The sequence below is a fragment of the Kogia breviceps genome, chromosome 4 (genome assembly GCF_026419965.1).
Source record: "Kogia breviceps isolate mKogBre1 chromosome 4, mKogBre1 haplotype 1, whole genome shotgun sequence".
Lineage (NCBI taxonomy): Eukaryota > Metazoa > Chordata > Mammalia > Artiodactyla > Physeteridae > Kogia > Kogia breviceps.
Genome location: NC_081313.1, coordinates 144,041,142 through 144,056,052, shown reverse-complemented (window position 1 = coordinate 144,056,052; position 14,911 = coordinate 144,041,142). Strand labels below are relative to the sequence as shown.

At 48.1% G+C, this 14,911-nt stretch overlaps 2 protein-coding genes across 9 annotated transcripts in view; one reads left to right on the top strand and one right to left on the bottom strand.

Annotated features, from left to right (window-relative positions):
- Positions 1-14,911, top strand: part of ARHGEF37 (Rho guanine nucleotide exchange factor 37) — a 58,453-nt gene that overhangs the window by 35,785 nt on the left and 7,757 nt on the right. For 5 of the 8 annotated variants that reach the window (XM_059062218.2, XM_059062219.2, XM_067032101.1 and 2 more), the window contains 6 exons: positions 2,085-2,284; positions 4,017-4,147; positions 4,790-4,894; positions 7,868-7,978; positions 8,650-8,979; positions 12,254-12,382. In XM_059062218.2, the coding sequence (XP_058918201.1) occupies positions 2,085-2,284; positions 4,017-4,147; positions 4,790-4,894; positions 7,868-7,978; positions 8,650-8,979; positions 12,254-12,382 (1,006 nt within the window). The remainder of the gene's footprint in view (positions 1-2,084; positions 2,285-4,016; positions 4,148-4,789; positions 4,895-7,867; positions 7,979-8,649; positions 8,980-12,253; positions 12,383-14,911) is intronic. The other 3 variants (XM_067032102.1, XM_067032100.1, XM_067032098.1) reach the window with 2 other exon arrangements.
- LOC131755601 (large ribosomal subunit protein P1) lies at positions 2,843-3,371 on the bottom strand. The gene has a single exon (XM_059062232.2). It carries the CDS (start codon positions 3,241-3,243, stop codon positions 2,899-2,901), a length of 345 nt encoding a protein of 114 aa, XP_058918215.1. The 5' UTR covers positions 3,244-3,371; the 3' UTR covers positions 2,843-2,898.

Here is a 14,911-nt window from a genome sequence, read left to right as displayed (position 1 = left end):
GCTGCAGAACAACTAAGCCCGTGCGCCATAACTACTGAGCCTGCACTCTAGAGCCTGTGTGCCTAGAGCCTGTGCTCCGCAACAAGAGAAGCCACCGCAATGAGAAGCCTGCGCACCGCAACGAAGAGTAACCCCTACTCGCTGCAACTAGAGAAAGCCCGTGTGCAGCAACGAAGACCCAAAGCAGCCAAAACTGAATAAATAAATAAATTTTAAAAATAAAATAAAATAAAAAGATCCCACCAACTGATACTCTCACCAAGAGAATGTAAGAGGGCTGGTTTCCCAATACTCACCCAACTCTGGGTGAGCCTTTCAATTTTTGTTGCCTATTTGAAAGGCTGCATAAAGAGTTTTCTCCAACTTACCTTAGAAAGGCTGTAAATTAAGAGGCAGCTGTAATTCTGTAGTTACTCCTTGATGGTTGTGAAGAAGAGATGTAATCATCTCTTTGAAGACACCCCTCCCCTCTGTCACCTCTGATTTGTAAGGTGACAGTTGTCCCTTTCCCATGGAAAGTAAGCCCAAAGGACAGAGTTTTGCAAATATCTGGCAACTGTTTCCACCTCTCCTGCCCAGAGTCAGCCAAGCACTAGGCAACCCTTGGTGAGAGCAGATGGTCAGCATAGGCATGTCCGGACAGGTAATCCCACCCCTGCATCCCAACCCCCTGCAACTAATGGAGGGGCCCTCACCTGCTCTGTCTGTTCCTAGCCTCATCGCTGATCTTTCCTGGACATTTGATCTAGAGATTTTTCCATAGGAAGAAGAGCAAGAGGCAAGGGTACCGTGGAGAGGAGGCCAGATAATAGTCATAAGAAACATTTGTGAGTCTTCGTGGAGGAGGCATGCTTAGACATTGTGGTTTGAAAACCTTGTGGGTTTCTCAGAAGGTGGGTCTGAGGGCTACTGGTCATGATCAAGGAAAGACTGTTGGAGCCTTGTCCCAGATGCCGTTGACTTGGGCACTCTTTCTGCAACTTCCAGACATCATCAGGAAGGGGACTAGAAATAATCATCTATGCATCAAATGGTGCATCTGGAAGCGACCTTGACACTATCAGTTCCTGTGTTTTGTTTTATATTTTACTTTTTTAAATGAAAAATTTCAAACCTATAGAAAAATAGAATAATGTAATGAACACTCACATACCTACCACCTGAAATTAACAAGTATTAATGTTTGCTGTATCTAATTTTATGCTATATGCTTTACAGGAAATTACAGATAATTATGACTTTTTACCCTTAAATACATCTCTAAACATTAAGTTCCTATGATTTAAATTTTAAAAAACTTTTTTTGGGGGGTGGGCCATGCTGCACAGTTTGCGGGATCTTAGTTCCCCCACCAGGGATCAAATCTGGGTGTGCCCACGGCAGTGGACTGCCAGGGAATTCCCAAGTTCCTGTGATTTTAAAAGCTCTTCTTTTTTAAAGCAGCAGAACCATTTTATTAAATGAAACATTCTATGCATGTCCAACAGATGGAGTTGTGCTTGAGACATATCCAAGTGGAGATTTCAAGTAGGCAGTTGACCATGTGTGTCTGGAGCTCTGGACAGAAGTAGGAAGTGGAGATATGGGTTTGGGATGTGTTTAAAGCCATAGGACTAAATGAGGTCAGTAAGAGAGTGAGTGGAGAGAGAAGGAGGAGAGGAGGCCCCGGGCACTCCAGCATTGGAGAGAAACCAGCAGAGGAGGCCAAGAGAGTGGCCTGTGGTGTGAGAGAAGCAGGTCAAAGAGTGTCTCTGGGGCCAGAAGAAGAAAGTGTTTCGAGAAAGAGGGAGTGGTCAGCTGTGCCTGCTGTTGAGAGACTGAGTAAGCTGAGGGCAGAGAACTGACCATTAAATTCAGTACAGACGGGGAACCAAGGCCCAGAAAAGGGTAAAGTGAGAACTAGAAGCACCCATGTAACATATAGACCTCACAGACTACAGATGAGGAAACTGAGGACCACAGAAGGAGGGTGACTTACCTGAGATCACACAGTGAGTTAAATGGCAGAGCTGGGACTAGAGCCCAAGCCCCTTGGTGCCCCCAAGGGTGGACTTGACCTACCTAACACCAGCCTTCTCCCTCAGGCCTCAAGCTGGACCCTCAGGCCTCAGCTTCTTGCTGGTAATTCCTTTGCAGAGGATTACCAAATACCCATTGCTGCTGCAGAAAATTCTGGAGAACACACTCCCTGATGCCAGTGCCTACCCTGTCCTTCAGAGGGCTACCTCTGCCCTCCAGGACGTGGTCACCAACATCAATGAGTACAAGAGGCGCAAAGAAGTGGGTAAGAACTGGGGGCATTTAGGCGATACATGAGTGAGAATGCTTCTAGTTACAAAAACTCATCTCAAACTGGCTTCACCAGTAAAGGGAATATAGTAGCTCATGTAACCCACAAGTCCAGAAGTAATGTGGGCTTTAAGTAGAGGGTTTGATCAGGGTGCTGGTATCATTTCCCTGCAATTCTCTTGTCTCTGGCCTTTACTATGTGTCACCTTCCTTTTCAGGCTGGCCTCCCTCATAAGAGTAAAGGGCTATTGCTGTCCTAAGACTCACATCTGCGCACCACATCCTCCAGGATAAGATGGGCCCTTTCTCCCTTTAGCTGTAAAAATTAAATTGGAGTTTCACTCTGATAGGACTCATTTGAGTCATATGCTCACCCTGAACCAGTTGCCATGGTTAGGGGAATGCCATGAACTGATTGGCTTCAGCCTGGGTTATGTGCCCTTCTTTGAACCTATCACTGTGGCAGGGGGTAGGGGGATTGTGTGAATTGGCTTATAACAGTCAGCACCCACCTCTTGAACTAAAGTGGAATCAATCTTTTCTTTTTTTTTTTTTTTTTTTTTTTTTTTAAGGAGCTCAGCTTTTTATTGAACGTGCTACTAAAGAGGTTTAGTCAAAAAGACCAAAGCCCATGTCATCATCAGACTCTTCAGATTCTTCTTTCTTTGCTTCCACTTTCTTCTCCTCAGCTGGGGCAGCAGTGGTGGAGGGGGCAGGACCTCCTGCTGGTGTAGCACCAGCTGCTGGGGCAGGGCCACCTGCCCCCACATTGCAGATGAGGCTCCCGATGTTGACATTGGCCAAAGCCTTTGCAAACAAGCCTGGCCAGAAAGGTTCAACATTTACACCGGCTGCTTTAATGAGAGCATTGATCTTATCCTCCGTGACCGTCACCTCATCGTCGTGCAGGATGAGGGCCGAGTAGATGCAGGCGAGCTCCGAGACGGAGGCCATGGTGCGGGCGAGGGCTAGGCAGGGTCTGCCGGGCGCGGTGCTAGTCGCCGGATGAAGTGAGGGCCTCACCCCAACGCGGCCTTAGCTTCCTGGGAAGGACCGAGCACCTTAGCGGAAGCTGAGGAAAAGGAAATCAATCTTTTCTAAACCACATGTCTGCTATACTAAGCAGAAATGAATACTGGGGAGGCAAAGAGCTGTGTATTTATCAGGGGTGAGGGTAAGAGGAGAAAGTGGGGAGGTTGCTGCCTCTGAAGTTGTTAAAACAGAAAGGTCTGGAAAGTGAAGCAGTGTCCCAAGTAGATGAAAAACTCAATTGCACAACTAAGGCCGTATAGTAATGATAATTTAGCTAATGTTTACTAAAGGCTAACTATGACATGTTTTTTTCATTCATTGTTTGATCCTTACGATAGCCCTGAGGTTGGCAATGTTAGCCCCATTTCACAGTTGGGTAAAATGAGAGCTTAAGTCATTTGCTCCAGACATATCATCTTATGTGATCTCCTAGCAATCCTGTGAAGTGGCTCATTTACAGATGAGGAAACTGAGGCCTAAGAGTCAAGCAGGCAGGAAGCTCTTCAGTCAGGGTGCTCACATCAGAGTGAGGGCTCTGAGCCCTGTGCTTTTCCTCCGAGATTCACCATTCTAATGGGTATGACTCTGACATTTGAGAAGAGGGCCCAAGAGATGCCTTGCCAGGTATGTCAGGGGCTCTTGCTTTCCCGAGTCAGCTCTGGTTCCTGTGCCCTCCTTCTCCTCTGTTGGTGCAGCCTCCAAGTACACCAAGGTGGAGCATCTGAGCCTCCGGGAGCGACTGGCCCGCATCAATATGCACACCCTTTCCAAGAAGACCACCCGGCTGAGCCAGCTGCTGAAGCAGGAGGCGGGGCTCGTACCCAGGGTAAGCACGGGCCGGAGGAAGGGTGGTATCCCAGCCATCCCAAGGGGCAAGACTGTGCAGTGCGGGGTCTTAGACTCCTTTTGGAGATGAGGAAACTGAGGCTGAGGGAGTGAACTTCCAGCATGCATAGCCAGGACGAGGCAGAGTAGGCACCGCCACTTGATTCTGGAGACCCAGGGTGGGGCTTTCTCCTCTGCATCTTGTGCTGTTCTTTCTCTGGGGCTCTTGATACAGATAGGCGATGTCTGGGTCTGGGCAAGGAACCAGCCTTGAATAGGTACTAGTAGCAGCTCAGGTGGATTGAGTACTTACTCTGAACACAATGAAGTAAGTTCATACTATTCCCATATTGCAGATGAGGAAACAGGCTCAAAGAGAGTAAAATACTTGGCTAAGTTCACGCAACCAGGAAGCAAGTGAACCAGGACTCACAGGCTCTTGTGTCTGATTCCATGGTCTGAATACAGAACCACCAAGCTGCACTTACTGCCTCTAATCGTCCCACTCAGTTTGGGGGCTGGAGGAACTGGCTCTGATGGGTGGGTCTGTGGAAAGGTGGTCCCTGGTAAGGACTTGGGAAAGGGGTGTACACTGGCCCCATGTGGATGTTCTTAGTCCTCATAAGCATAACTTTACTCTCAGACAGAAGACAAGGAATTTGATGACTTAGAAGAGAGCTTCCACTGGGTGTCGCTGTGTGTGACCGAGCTGAAGAGCAATGTGGCTGCTTACTTGGATAATTTGGAGGTGAGGATCCTGTGGTTAATAGTAGGTGGGGTGGGGCAGGGCTGAGATCCCCGGGCAGGAGTCATGAACAAGCTGACAAAGACACCAACTTCAGGAACCAAATGGAAAAGATCATACAGTTGCTGGCTGGAGGCCAGAAGAGCGGCCGTTCGCAAGCACTCCTCAGCCCACAGGTCATCTGACTGGGGCAGCTTCTGAGTTCATTGAGTTCTCAGGGGGGCCGTGTTCCCACTGGGTAGGGTCAGAATTCACTGGAATCAGAGCCCTCTGGAGGGATCCTGCCAGACCAGCACCCAGAGCAGGGGTGACAAACACAGGTGCTCAAAGGGACCAGGCAGGTAATATTGTTGACTGAAGTGTGCAGGTGTATAAGGCCTATTGTCTACTTATGAGACTTTTTTGGTAGAGTTCAGTATGTAGTAATAGTTGGAGTGTGAATGACCAAATAAATGAATGAATGAATAAAATGAAAAGGGTGAGTGAGGTATTCCTTGGCTCACAGGAGTTGTTACTGTGCAGGAATGTGGACCCAGTGCTGCCAGTTCTTCTGATTTTAAGGAAGAAAAAAACTGGAAATTCAGACCTTTAGGTGAAATCTCACCGTGTGTTCATGTGAGCAGCTAATTAAATAAGAATTTAAATGTTATGTGGGCCCAAGAAAATATACTTCTGCAAACCACATTCAGCCCACAGGGACACCAGTTTGCATTCCCATCCAGCACATCACTTTCCTTTTACCAAAATTCCCCCTTCATTCTTGTCATGGATGCTGACTCATTCCATCCACTCTGTCCCTTTTGCATGGTTTTGTTCTCAATCACGTCCATTTGCACAAACCAGCTCAGTCAGATGATAACAGGCTCTTTGGATAATAGGACTTGGGGTGGCATTATTGGAAGTATGTAGAAAGAGGGAGGTCGTAGTTCTACACTCTTCACTGTGGGGCACATCCCCTGATTGTTCCTGTTCCATCTTGGGCCCCCCAGAGGAAAGATCTGGACGGCACAGTGAGGCAGAAGAGGAAGGCCCTCAGAGAAAGAATGGAGGGGCCCTGAAAGAGAGAAACCAGAGGCCCATGAGAGACACATCTGGCTTTGCAGAGTAGAACAGATATTTAGAAGCATTAAGGCTGTATTTCCGTAAATGCAGGACTTACACGACGGATACAGTGTTGACATGAAATCCCACAGTGAGAAAACGACTCTCTCTTTTAATCCTCAGAGTCCAGGAAAAGCCTCTTTTTCTGACATGTCTTAAATAAACAGGCAGAACAAATCTCCGGCTGGAAACCTTCATCAGGCCATCATGCCCAGACAGAACTTAATAGCATTGTTTTTATAGCATTTATTCTTATATGCTTATTTATGGCAATTATTACTGGCTTTCACTTTATGGGAGTATCATAAGGTGGTGTTTTTTTTGGCCGTGCCATGCAGCTTGCAGGATCTTAATTTTCTGACCAGGGATTGAACCCAGGCCCTCTGCAGTGAAAGCACGAAGTCCTAACCACTGAACCACCGGGGAATTCCCCATAAGGTGTTTTTCTGTTTGTTTTTTTTTGCGGTACGCAGGCCTCTCACTGTTGTGGCCTCTCCCATTGCGGAGCACAGGCTCCAGACGCGCAGGCTCAGTGGCCATGGCTCGTGGGCCTAGCCGCTCCGTGACATGTGGGGTCTTCCCGGACCGGGGCACGAACCCATGTCCCCTGCATCGGCAGGCAGACTCTCAACCACTGTGCCACCAGGGAAGCCCAAGGTGGTTTTTTTTTTAATGCATTGATTTAAATAGGGATGCTACATATATACAATAGAATATTACTCAGCCATAAAAAGAAATGAAACTGAGTTATTTGTAATGAGGTGGATAGACCTGGAGTCTGTCATACAGAGTGAAGTAAGTCAGAAGGATAAAAACAAATACCATATGCTAACACATATATATGGAATCTAAAAAAAAAAAATGTCATGAAGAGATTAGTGGTAGGATGGGAATAAAAGACAGACCTACTAGAGCATGGACTTGAGGATATATGGGGAGGGGGAAGGGTAAGCTGTGACGATGTGAGAGAATGGCAGGGACATATACACACTACCAAATGTAAATTAGATAGCTAGTGGGAAGCTGCAGCATAGCACAGGGAGTTCACCTCTGTGCTTTGTGACCACCTAGAGGGGTGGGATAGGGAGGGTGGGAGGGAGGGTGACACAAGAGGGAAGAGAAATGGGAACATATGTATATGTATAACTGATTCACTTTGTTGTAAAGGAGAAACTAACACACTATTGTAAAACAGTTATACTCAAATAAAGATGTTAAAAAAAAATAGGGATGCTAGGTTGATTTAAGGAAAAATACCTTTTTTGAATTTTATTTTATTTTTTTATACAGCAGGTTCTTATTAGTTATCTATTTTACACATATTAGTGTATACATGTCAATACCAATCTCCCAATTCATCACACCACCACCCCCACCACTTTCCCCCCTTGGTGTCCATACATTTGTTCTCTACATCTGTGTCTCTATTTCTGCCCTGCAAACCAGTTCATCTGTACCATTTTTCTAGGTTCCACATATATGTTAATATACGATATTTGTTTTTCTCTTTCTGACTTACTTCACTCTGTATGACAGTCTCTAGATCCATCCACGTCTCTACAAATGACCCAATTTCGTTTAAGGAAAAATATTAATAGAACTCGAGGAACATGGAGATGGCAAAAAAAAATCACAAAAGAGATATGTAAATGTGTGAAGTTGAGGCAGCACTGAATAAGGAGAAAGATGTTGGCTCAGTCTAAGGAGGAACTTTCTAATCACCCAAGTTGTGCAAGGATAGAATAGGATGTGTGCAGGTACAGGGCGGGTGTGCAGACAGCCTGGGCAACCTCTTCCGGTCTGTGATGGAGGGGGATTCAGCTGTGAGATGGCGACGACGGGCCATGATTGGTTCTCTCATTTGACCCCATCTAGGCTTTCCTCCGCTTCCGGCCCCAGGAATACGATCTCGACATCCCTGGGGGGCCTGTGGTGCAGTACTGTTACCTGGCAAGAGACCTGCAGCTCCAGGCCTTCCCTGATTTTGTGAGCGGAACTTCTCTTTTCTTTTTTTAGGCAGGTAGCAGAGCCTATAAGAATAATATTTAGAAGCCAGGCCTTTTCCACAACTGTCACATCCATAACAGTCCTGGATAGTCAGCAGGGCAGAGATTATTATTAGTGCATTTTCCTGATAAAAATAGCCCCAGCTAACGTTTACTGAGCCTTGTTATCTGCCAAGCACTGTGCTAAACTCTACATTCTTTCCCTCATTTAATCCTCACAACATAGCTTACAGGGTAGATACTATTAATAGCTCCATTCTGCAGATGAGAGCTTGAGGCTCAGAGAGGGTGACCTCCCAGGTTATTCAGATGGTCAGTGGCAAGGATCTGTGCCCCAAGGACTATGCTTTTGACCACCATTCCATACAAAATTTTTTTCAACATCTGTGCACAGTAACCGTATTAAGAAGTGACATATATATTGAATACTTATTCTGTGCTAGGCACTCTGCTAAGCTTGTTACATACATTGTCCCCATTTTTCACATGGGCACATTGAGGCCCAGAAAGGTTAGATGTCATGCTAGAGGTCGCAGCTGGTCGGTGAGGGTGGGATTGGAGCCCAGTCCTGCCCACATCCAAAGCCCCTTATCCCTGTACCCCACCCTCTGCCACCTCCTTCCTCAACTCCCAAGTTTACCTCTCCCACAGAAGCAGCGGCTGGAAGCCCTGGTGTGGCAGCCATTGTGCAGCCTGGCCAAAGCCTTGGCCGGCCCTCAGAATCTGATCAAGAAGCGTCTGGACAAACTACTGGACTTTGAGAGGGTGGAAGAGAAGCTGTTGGAGGTGGGCAGCATGACCTATGAGGAAGAGGCGGCCTGGCACATGTACGAGGCACTCAACTCCCTGCTAGTGGCTGAGCTCCCACAGTTTAAGCAGCTGGCCGTGCGGTGGCTGGGCCAGATTCTGTGCACATTTGTGACCCTCCAGAGGGACCTTGCAAAGCAAGTGCTGCAGAGGGCAGAGGGCAGCTTGGCCCAGGTAAGGCCTCTGGGACTGGGGTGCCCCTGGGGAATAGCCAGGCAGGGCCTGGTCGCCCCTTCAGCCAGCTGTTTGCAGGGACTGGGCTGTGCCTTCCAACAGGTGCTTAGGAGGAGGTTGTGGGGACCTTCTGGATCTCTCTTATGCCTGTTCTCCCTCCATTAATAGAGTCAGACCATGAAAGCAAGGGTGGAACTGGGACTCCAGGCCACTCTCAGGCTCTCGGACTCAGAAGCACAGGAGGCTCTGCTGGAAAAATACAGGCCTTGGGGCCATTCCCTGGAGTGTATTAGAAGTAGGTAATAGATGGGACTTCCCTGATGGTGCAATTGTTAAGAATCTGCCTGCCAATGCAGGGGACACGGGTTCAAGCCCTGGTCCGGGAGGATCCCACATGCCACGGAGCAACTAAGCCCGTGTTTCACAGCTACTGAGCCTGCGCTCTAGAGCCTGCGAACCACAACTGCTGAGCCTGCCTGCCACAACTACTGAAGCCTGTGCGCTTGGAGCCCATGCTCCACAAGAGAAGCCACCACAATGAGAAGCCTGCACACCACAACAAAGAGTAGCCCCCACTCACCGTAACTAGAGAAAGCCCGCGCACAGCAACGGAGACCCAATGCAGCCAAAAAAAAAAAAAAAAAAGTAGGTAACAGAGACAGGGTCCTTTCTCCACAGTCAGGAGTAGATGTCTCAAGCTGCATTCCTGCCACTTTACTACTTCTAGCAGCTGCCTCCTTGTGAGCACTTACAGTGCATCTGTTTGGAACGCTTTCCATATATTGTCTCACTTAATCCTCACAATAACCCTACAGAGTAGGTATTATTATTATTCTCGTTTCAAAAGGAAGCCAGGGCACAGAGGTTAAGCAGCTTGCCCAAAGCCACACAGCTAATAGCTCAATTTGAATCCTGGCAGTTCAACTCCAGAGCCTGGGCTCTGAACCATAGCGCCCGACAGCCTCTAAAAGGAGCTGTCTGCTGAAAGCATAAATAGGTCACAAAGAGCTTTAGACATATCTCCAAGTGCAAACTTTGATTTTAGAATTTTGAAGACTGGGTTGGTATAGGAAAGAACTCTTAAATCTCTCTCTGATATCAACATCAGAGCTTAATGGCCTGTGGATCTAAGCTCTGGAGAAATTTCGGTATTGCTCATACCGCATGCTGTCTCCTGTGCTTCATGTGCCCCAGCTCAGCTTTCCCCATCCAATCTGTTGCATAAAAATTCCTCTAAAATTTGCCACCCACCCCCATCACTACCTTTCCAGCCCATAGTCCCACTGTGCATCTGCAGCCTCCACTTCCAGTGTACCACTTCTGAGTGTGACCACGGTCCCTTTGCACAGACTCCTTCTTCAGCCTGGAATGTCCCTCCCCATTGTCCCCATGCCTTTCGCAGTGCCTGGCCTATGGTGGGACCTGCCCAAATATGTGACAAATGAATGAAGCTCTCAGAATCCCCTTCCTCCAGGTGGGAGAACCCACCTCCCCATCCTCTGTACCCCAGCAGCCCTTAGGATGTGCTTCTGCTAAGCACTTATCAGAGCCTGCCTCCTGCTGGCCTGATGGATGAAGCCGGTTCCCCTCATCGAGCTTTTCTTCTTTTTGGCCCTCACAGCATTTAGTACAGAGTTCTGTCTCAGACATTCTTTTTGAATTAAGCCTGAACCATCTTCAAAAAGAAGCATTTCTCTTTCCTGAAGGCAGAGGGTAAATTTGATTAGATGATCTTTTCATTCTTCTCTCATCCTCTAGTTTTCTGTGCAGGGCGGCCAGCTCCCCTTGTATTTAGACAGGGATGTGCAGGGCTGGGGAGTGTTCTAGGATACAGTAATGGGGAAAGTCAACTTCATAAGAGCAGAAAGAGGGCATTTCTTTTTTTCTTTTTCTTTCTTTTGGGGGAGTGGGACTGCGCTGTGTAGCATGCGGGGTCTTAGTTCCCCGACCAGGGATTGAACCCATGCCCCCTGTATTGGGAGAACTGAGTCTTAAACTCTGGACCGCCAGGGAAGTCCCAGAAAGAGGATATTTCTTGGTTGATCCTGTAATACAGGATCTTAGGGCCTGTCAATGATTGATGCCAGCTTGCTGTGTGTGTCCCATGGCCCATTCACCTGGACAGTCCTGTGGAGCCTGGGAACGGCCCACATGGTAGAACCTCAATCTGTCTTCATCCTGGGGGTAGGGGAAAGGCTCTGAACTAGAATGAAGTGTGGTGATTTGGGTGACCAGCAGAGAGGACATGTCTCTGTTAGCTGTGGGGCCCTGGTCACTGCTAGGCTGTCTGATGAGAATGCAGGAGATGACCAACAGGGCCAAGGTCCCGGGATGCACCATCGTTCAGAACTCCTCGGGTTCCAAACCAGCTCAGGCATAAAGACCTATATAACTGGGAGGCCGAGGAGGGGATCAAGCCTCGGGCCCAGCTGCAGTCAGTGTTGCCCAGCCTCTGACTTTCACTCCATCTCCTGGCTATTTCCCTCTCTGGGTTGGCTTTATTGTCAAGCAGGCCTTTTCTGCAAAGTTGGAGAGAGTGGCTCCCAACAGCTCTAAGCATTTACCTTTACATCTCAGAATCTAAGAGTCACGCTCTCATTCTCAGCCTTCATGTAGTAAATCTGATGGGAGTGGGAGTTTGAGATTGACGTGTACACACTGCTTGCTTTATTTATTTATCTATCTATCTATCTATCTATTTATTTATTTTTTGTGGTACGCGGGCCTCTCACCGCTGTGGCCTCTTCTGTTGTGGAGCACAGGCTCCAGATGCGCAGGCTCAGCGGCCGTGGCTCACGGGCCCAACCGCTCCACCGCATGTGGGATCTTCCCAGACCGGGGCACAAACCCGCGTCCCGTGCATCGGCAGGCGGACTCTCAACCACTGCGCCACCAGGGAAGCCCAACACACTGCTATATTTAAAATAGATAACCAACAAGGACCTACTGTAAAAAAAAATTAAAAGTAAAAAGTAAAAAATAAATTAAAAAATTTTTAAAAAATCTGATGGGTGGTTTCCGATTGGCCTTGCTCTGCTCCACTGTCTACTCCCTGACCAATCACAGTGCTTAGGAAAAGGGATGCCATGACGGCCAGTCCCGTGGCCAGGCAGTACCGCTGGACCCCCATAGAGGGACGCTTCCTTAAAGGAAGGTGGGGCAGTAGCCAGGCCAAAACAACAGCTGACCAAGACATAAGGGGCCATCCTAACACATCTGGGGCTGGAGTGTGGCTGTCAGGGTCTCCCTGATGACAGTGTCTGTCCCCACCTAGCTTCCCCACCACCACATCTCTGATCCAGCCTTCAGGAAGGTGGTGGAGGATGCACTGGACCAGACCGGTCATCAGCTTCACTCCATTCAAGAGAACTTCGAGAAAGTGCTGCCACCTCCCACCACACAAGTAAGTGTCCCTCCTTCCCCTGCAAAGACTATCCAGTCCTTCACCTGCCAGTGGAGTGAGGTCAATCCCCTATTTCCTTTCCCTTTTCTTTTCCCAGTGTTCCTCCCCATCTCCTTTCTCTGTGAGATGGGGGTGGGGGTCAGGTGGGAATCTCACACACACACACACACACACACACACACACACACACACACACACACGCTCTTTATGGCCAGTAAGCATAAGAGCACACGCACACACACACACACACACACACACACACACACGCTCTTCATGGCCAGTAAGCATAAGAGCGCGTGCACACACACACACACACACACACACACACACGTGCTTCATGGCCAGTAAGCATAAGAGCGTGCACACACACACACACACACACACACACACACACACACAAACACACGCTCTTCATGGCCAGTAAGCATAAGAGCAGGTCAGGAAGAGGAAAAGGCAAACATTTTACTCTTAGGTGAAATTAGACATCATAATGGCTAAGTGGCATTTATAGCCTGAAACCTGGAACTTCTTCAAATTTTTCATCAAAATTTACCGTTTCCTCACCACCTTCTCATGGAACCTGCTTAAAATACCGGCATTCAGGATGAATAAAAAATTTGAATAAGAAGTCATTTAAAATTTCTTTTTGCTGTGGAATTTTTAATTGCAAAGAACAGTATCTCAGCTGCATTGTGGTTTACAAAACTTTGGCCAGCCAAAGTCTTTTTTTTTTTTTAGTAAAGCATTTTCTCTAAAATATAACAAAAGGGTATCTTGCAGTCCACTTGAAGAATTCTTCAAGAATATATAAAATAGGGGCTTCCCTGGTGGCGCAGTGGTTGAGAATCCGCCTGCCGATGCAGGGGAAACGGATTCGTGTCCCGGTCCGGGAAGATCCCATATGCCGCGGAGCAGCTGGGCCTGTGAGCCATGGCCGCTGAGCCTGTGCTCCGCAACGGGAGAGGCCACAACAGTGAGAGGCCCGCATACCACACACACACACACACACACACACACACACACACACACACACACACACACACACAAAGAATATATAAAATATTGTGTAGTTACTTTTACTATATTTGAAAAGTAACTGAAGTAGCTGAAGGGAGCAGGGGCTCCCAGAGCATCATGAAACCTGGTTTGAGAAAACAAACTGTATTCAGTCACATGTGAGATGTGAAGTGAAGGGTCAGGAGACAGCTCCAAGATTCCCCAGAAGGGAGAATGGGGCCCTAGGGACACAGGGGGGCAGTAAAGGAGCCCAGCAGAGCTGGACAGATACAGGTGGCCTTTGCACCTGGCCAGAGCACAGAGGACATCAAAGACCATCAGAGGTGTATGTGCACTTCAAGTGGGGCTGACTCCTCCTGGGGCCACAGCTGTCCCCACTTCCTCGCCCACCCTGAGATGCCCCAGCAGAGGACTCATCAGGGCTGCTGCATGGGCTCTGCAGCTTGGGGAGAGGAAGGGTACAGAAAATCAAGAAGAGAGCAGCCACTCAGATGAGTCATGGAAACTTCTATCTATTCCTACTTAAGACAAAATAACATATTTCTTATTGGAAAAGCAATCCATGCTGATTGCAGGAAAAAAAAAAAAAGAGAAGGGCTTCCCTGGTGGCGCAGTGGTTGAGAGTCTGCCTGCCGATGCAGGAGACACGGGTTCGTGCCCCGGTCCGGGAGGATCCCACGTGCCGCGGAGCGGCTGGGCCCGTGAGCCATGGCCGCTGAGCCTGTGCGTCCGGAGCCTGTGCTCCGCAGCGGGAGAGGCCGCAGCAGTGAGAGGCCCGCATACCGCAAAAAAAAAAAAAAAAAAAAAAGAGAAGATACAGAAAAAATAAAAAACAAATGGGAACATCATAGTCCTGGTGTGTTGGTAGGAAGAGAGGAGACCACCCCCAGCCCCACCCTCCCTCACCCACCCCTGCAACATGCACACACCCTCCTATAAATTCTTGACTTATTTGGCTACGGGTACAGAACCCAGAGGAGTGAGGTGGCCACCCAGGACAGGAGAGTCCCAGTGAGATCTTTACAGGCCTCCCCAGTCCCTCCAGGGAGCACTGCTGTTCTCTGCACAGATAGGGGCAGAGACTTGAGAAAGAAGGCAAAGGTTTGCTACCCCATACTTCTGTTAGAATCCCCATTCTGAAAAAGAGCTACCCTGTCTCTACACTTCCATTTGAGGGCCTGTTTAGAAACCTGGAGTTCTCCTGGTTCTTGATCCTGATTCAGGAACCCATTGGAGGTAGGGGTAATGGCAGAGTCCCTGCCCAAATGTCCCTGAAGGGCACTTCTGCCTACACCCAGCACCTCTCCACCTGAAAATAATCATATAGAATATGATGAATATATATCCATCCATATATATCTAATGAGAGAGAATATATAATAAATCTATATCCAACATTCTAAATTTCTTCTTTGTTTTACAAAAAAGGGACAATCGCCTGAGTCCCTTTCTTGTTGATACTTTTGCTGGAAGCAGTGAATGAAAAAACAAAGGCAGTGCCAGGAGATTTTT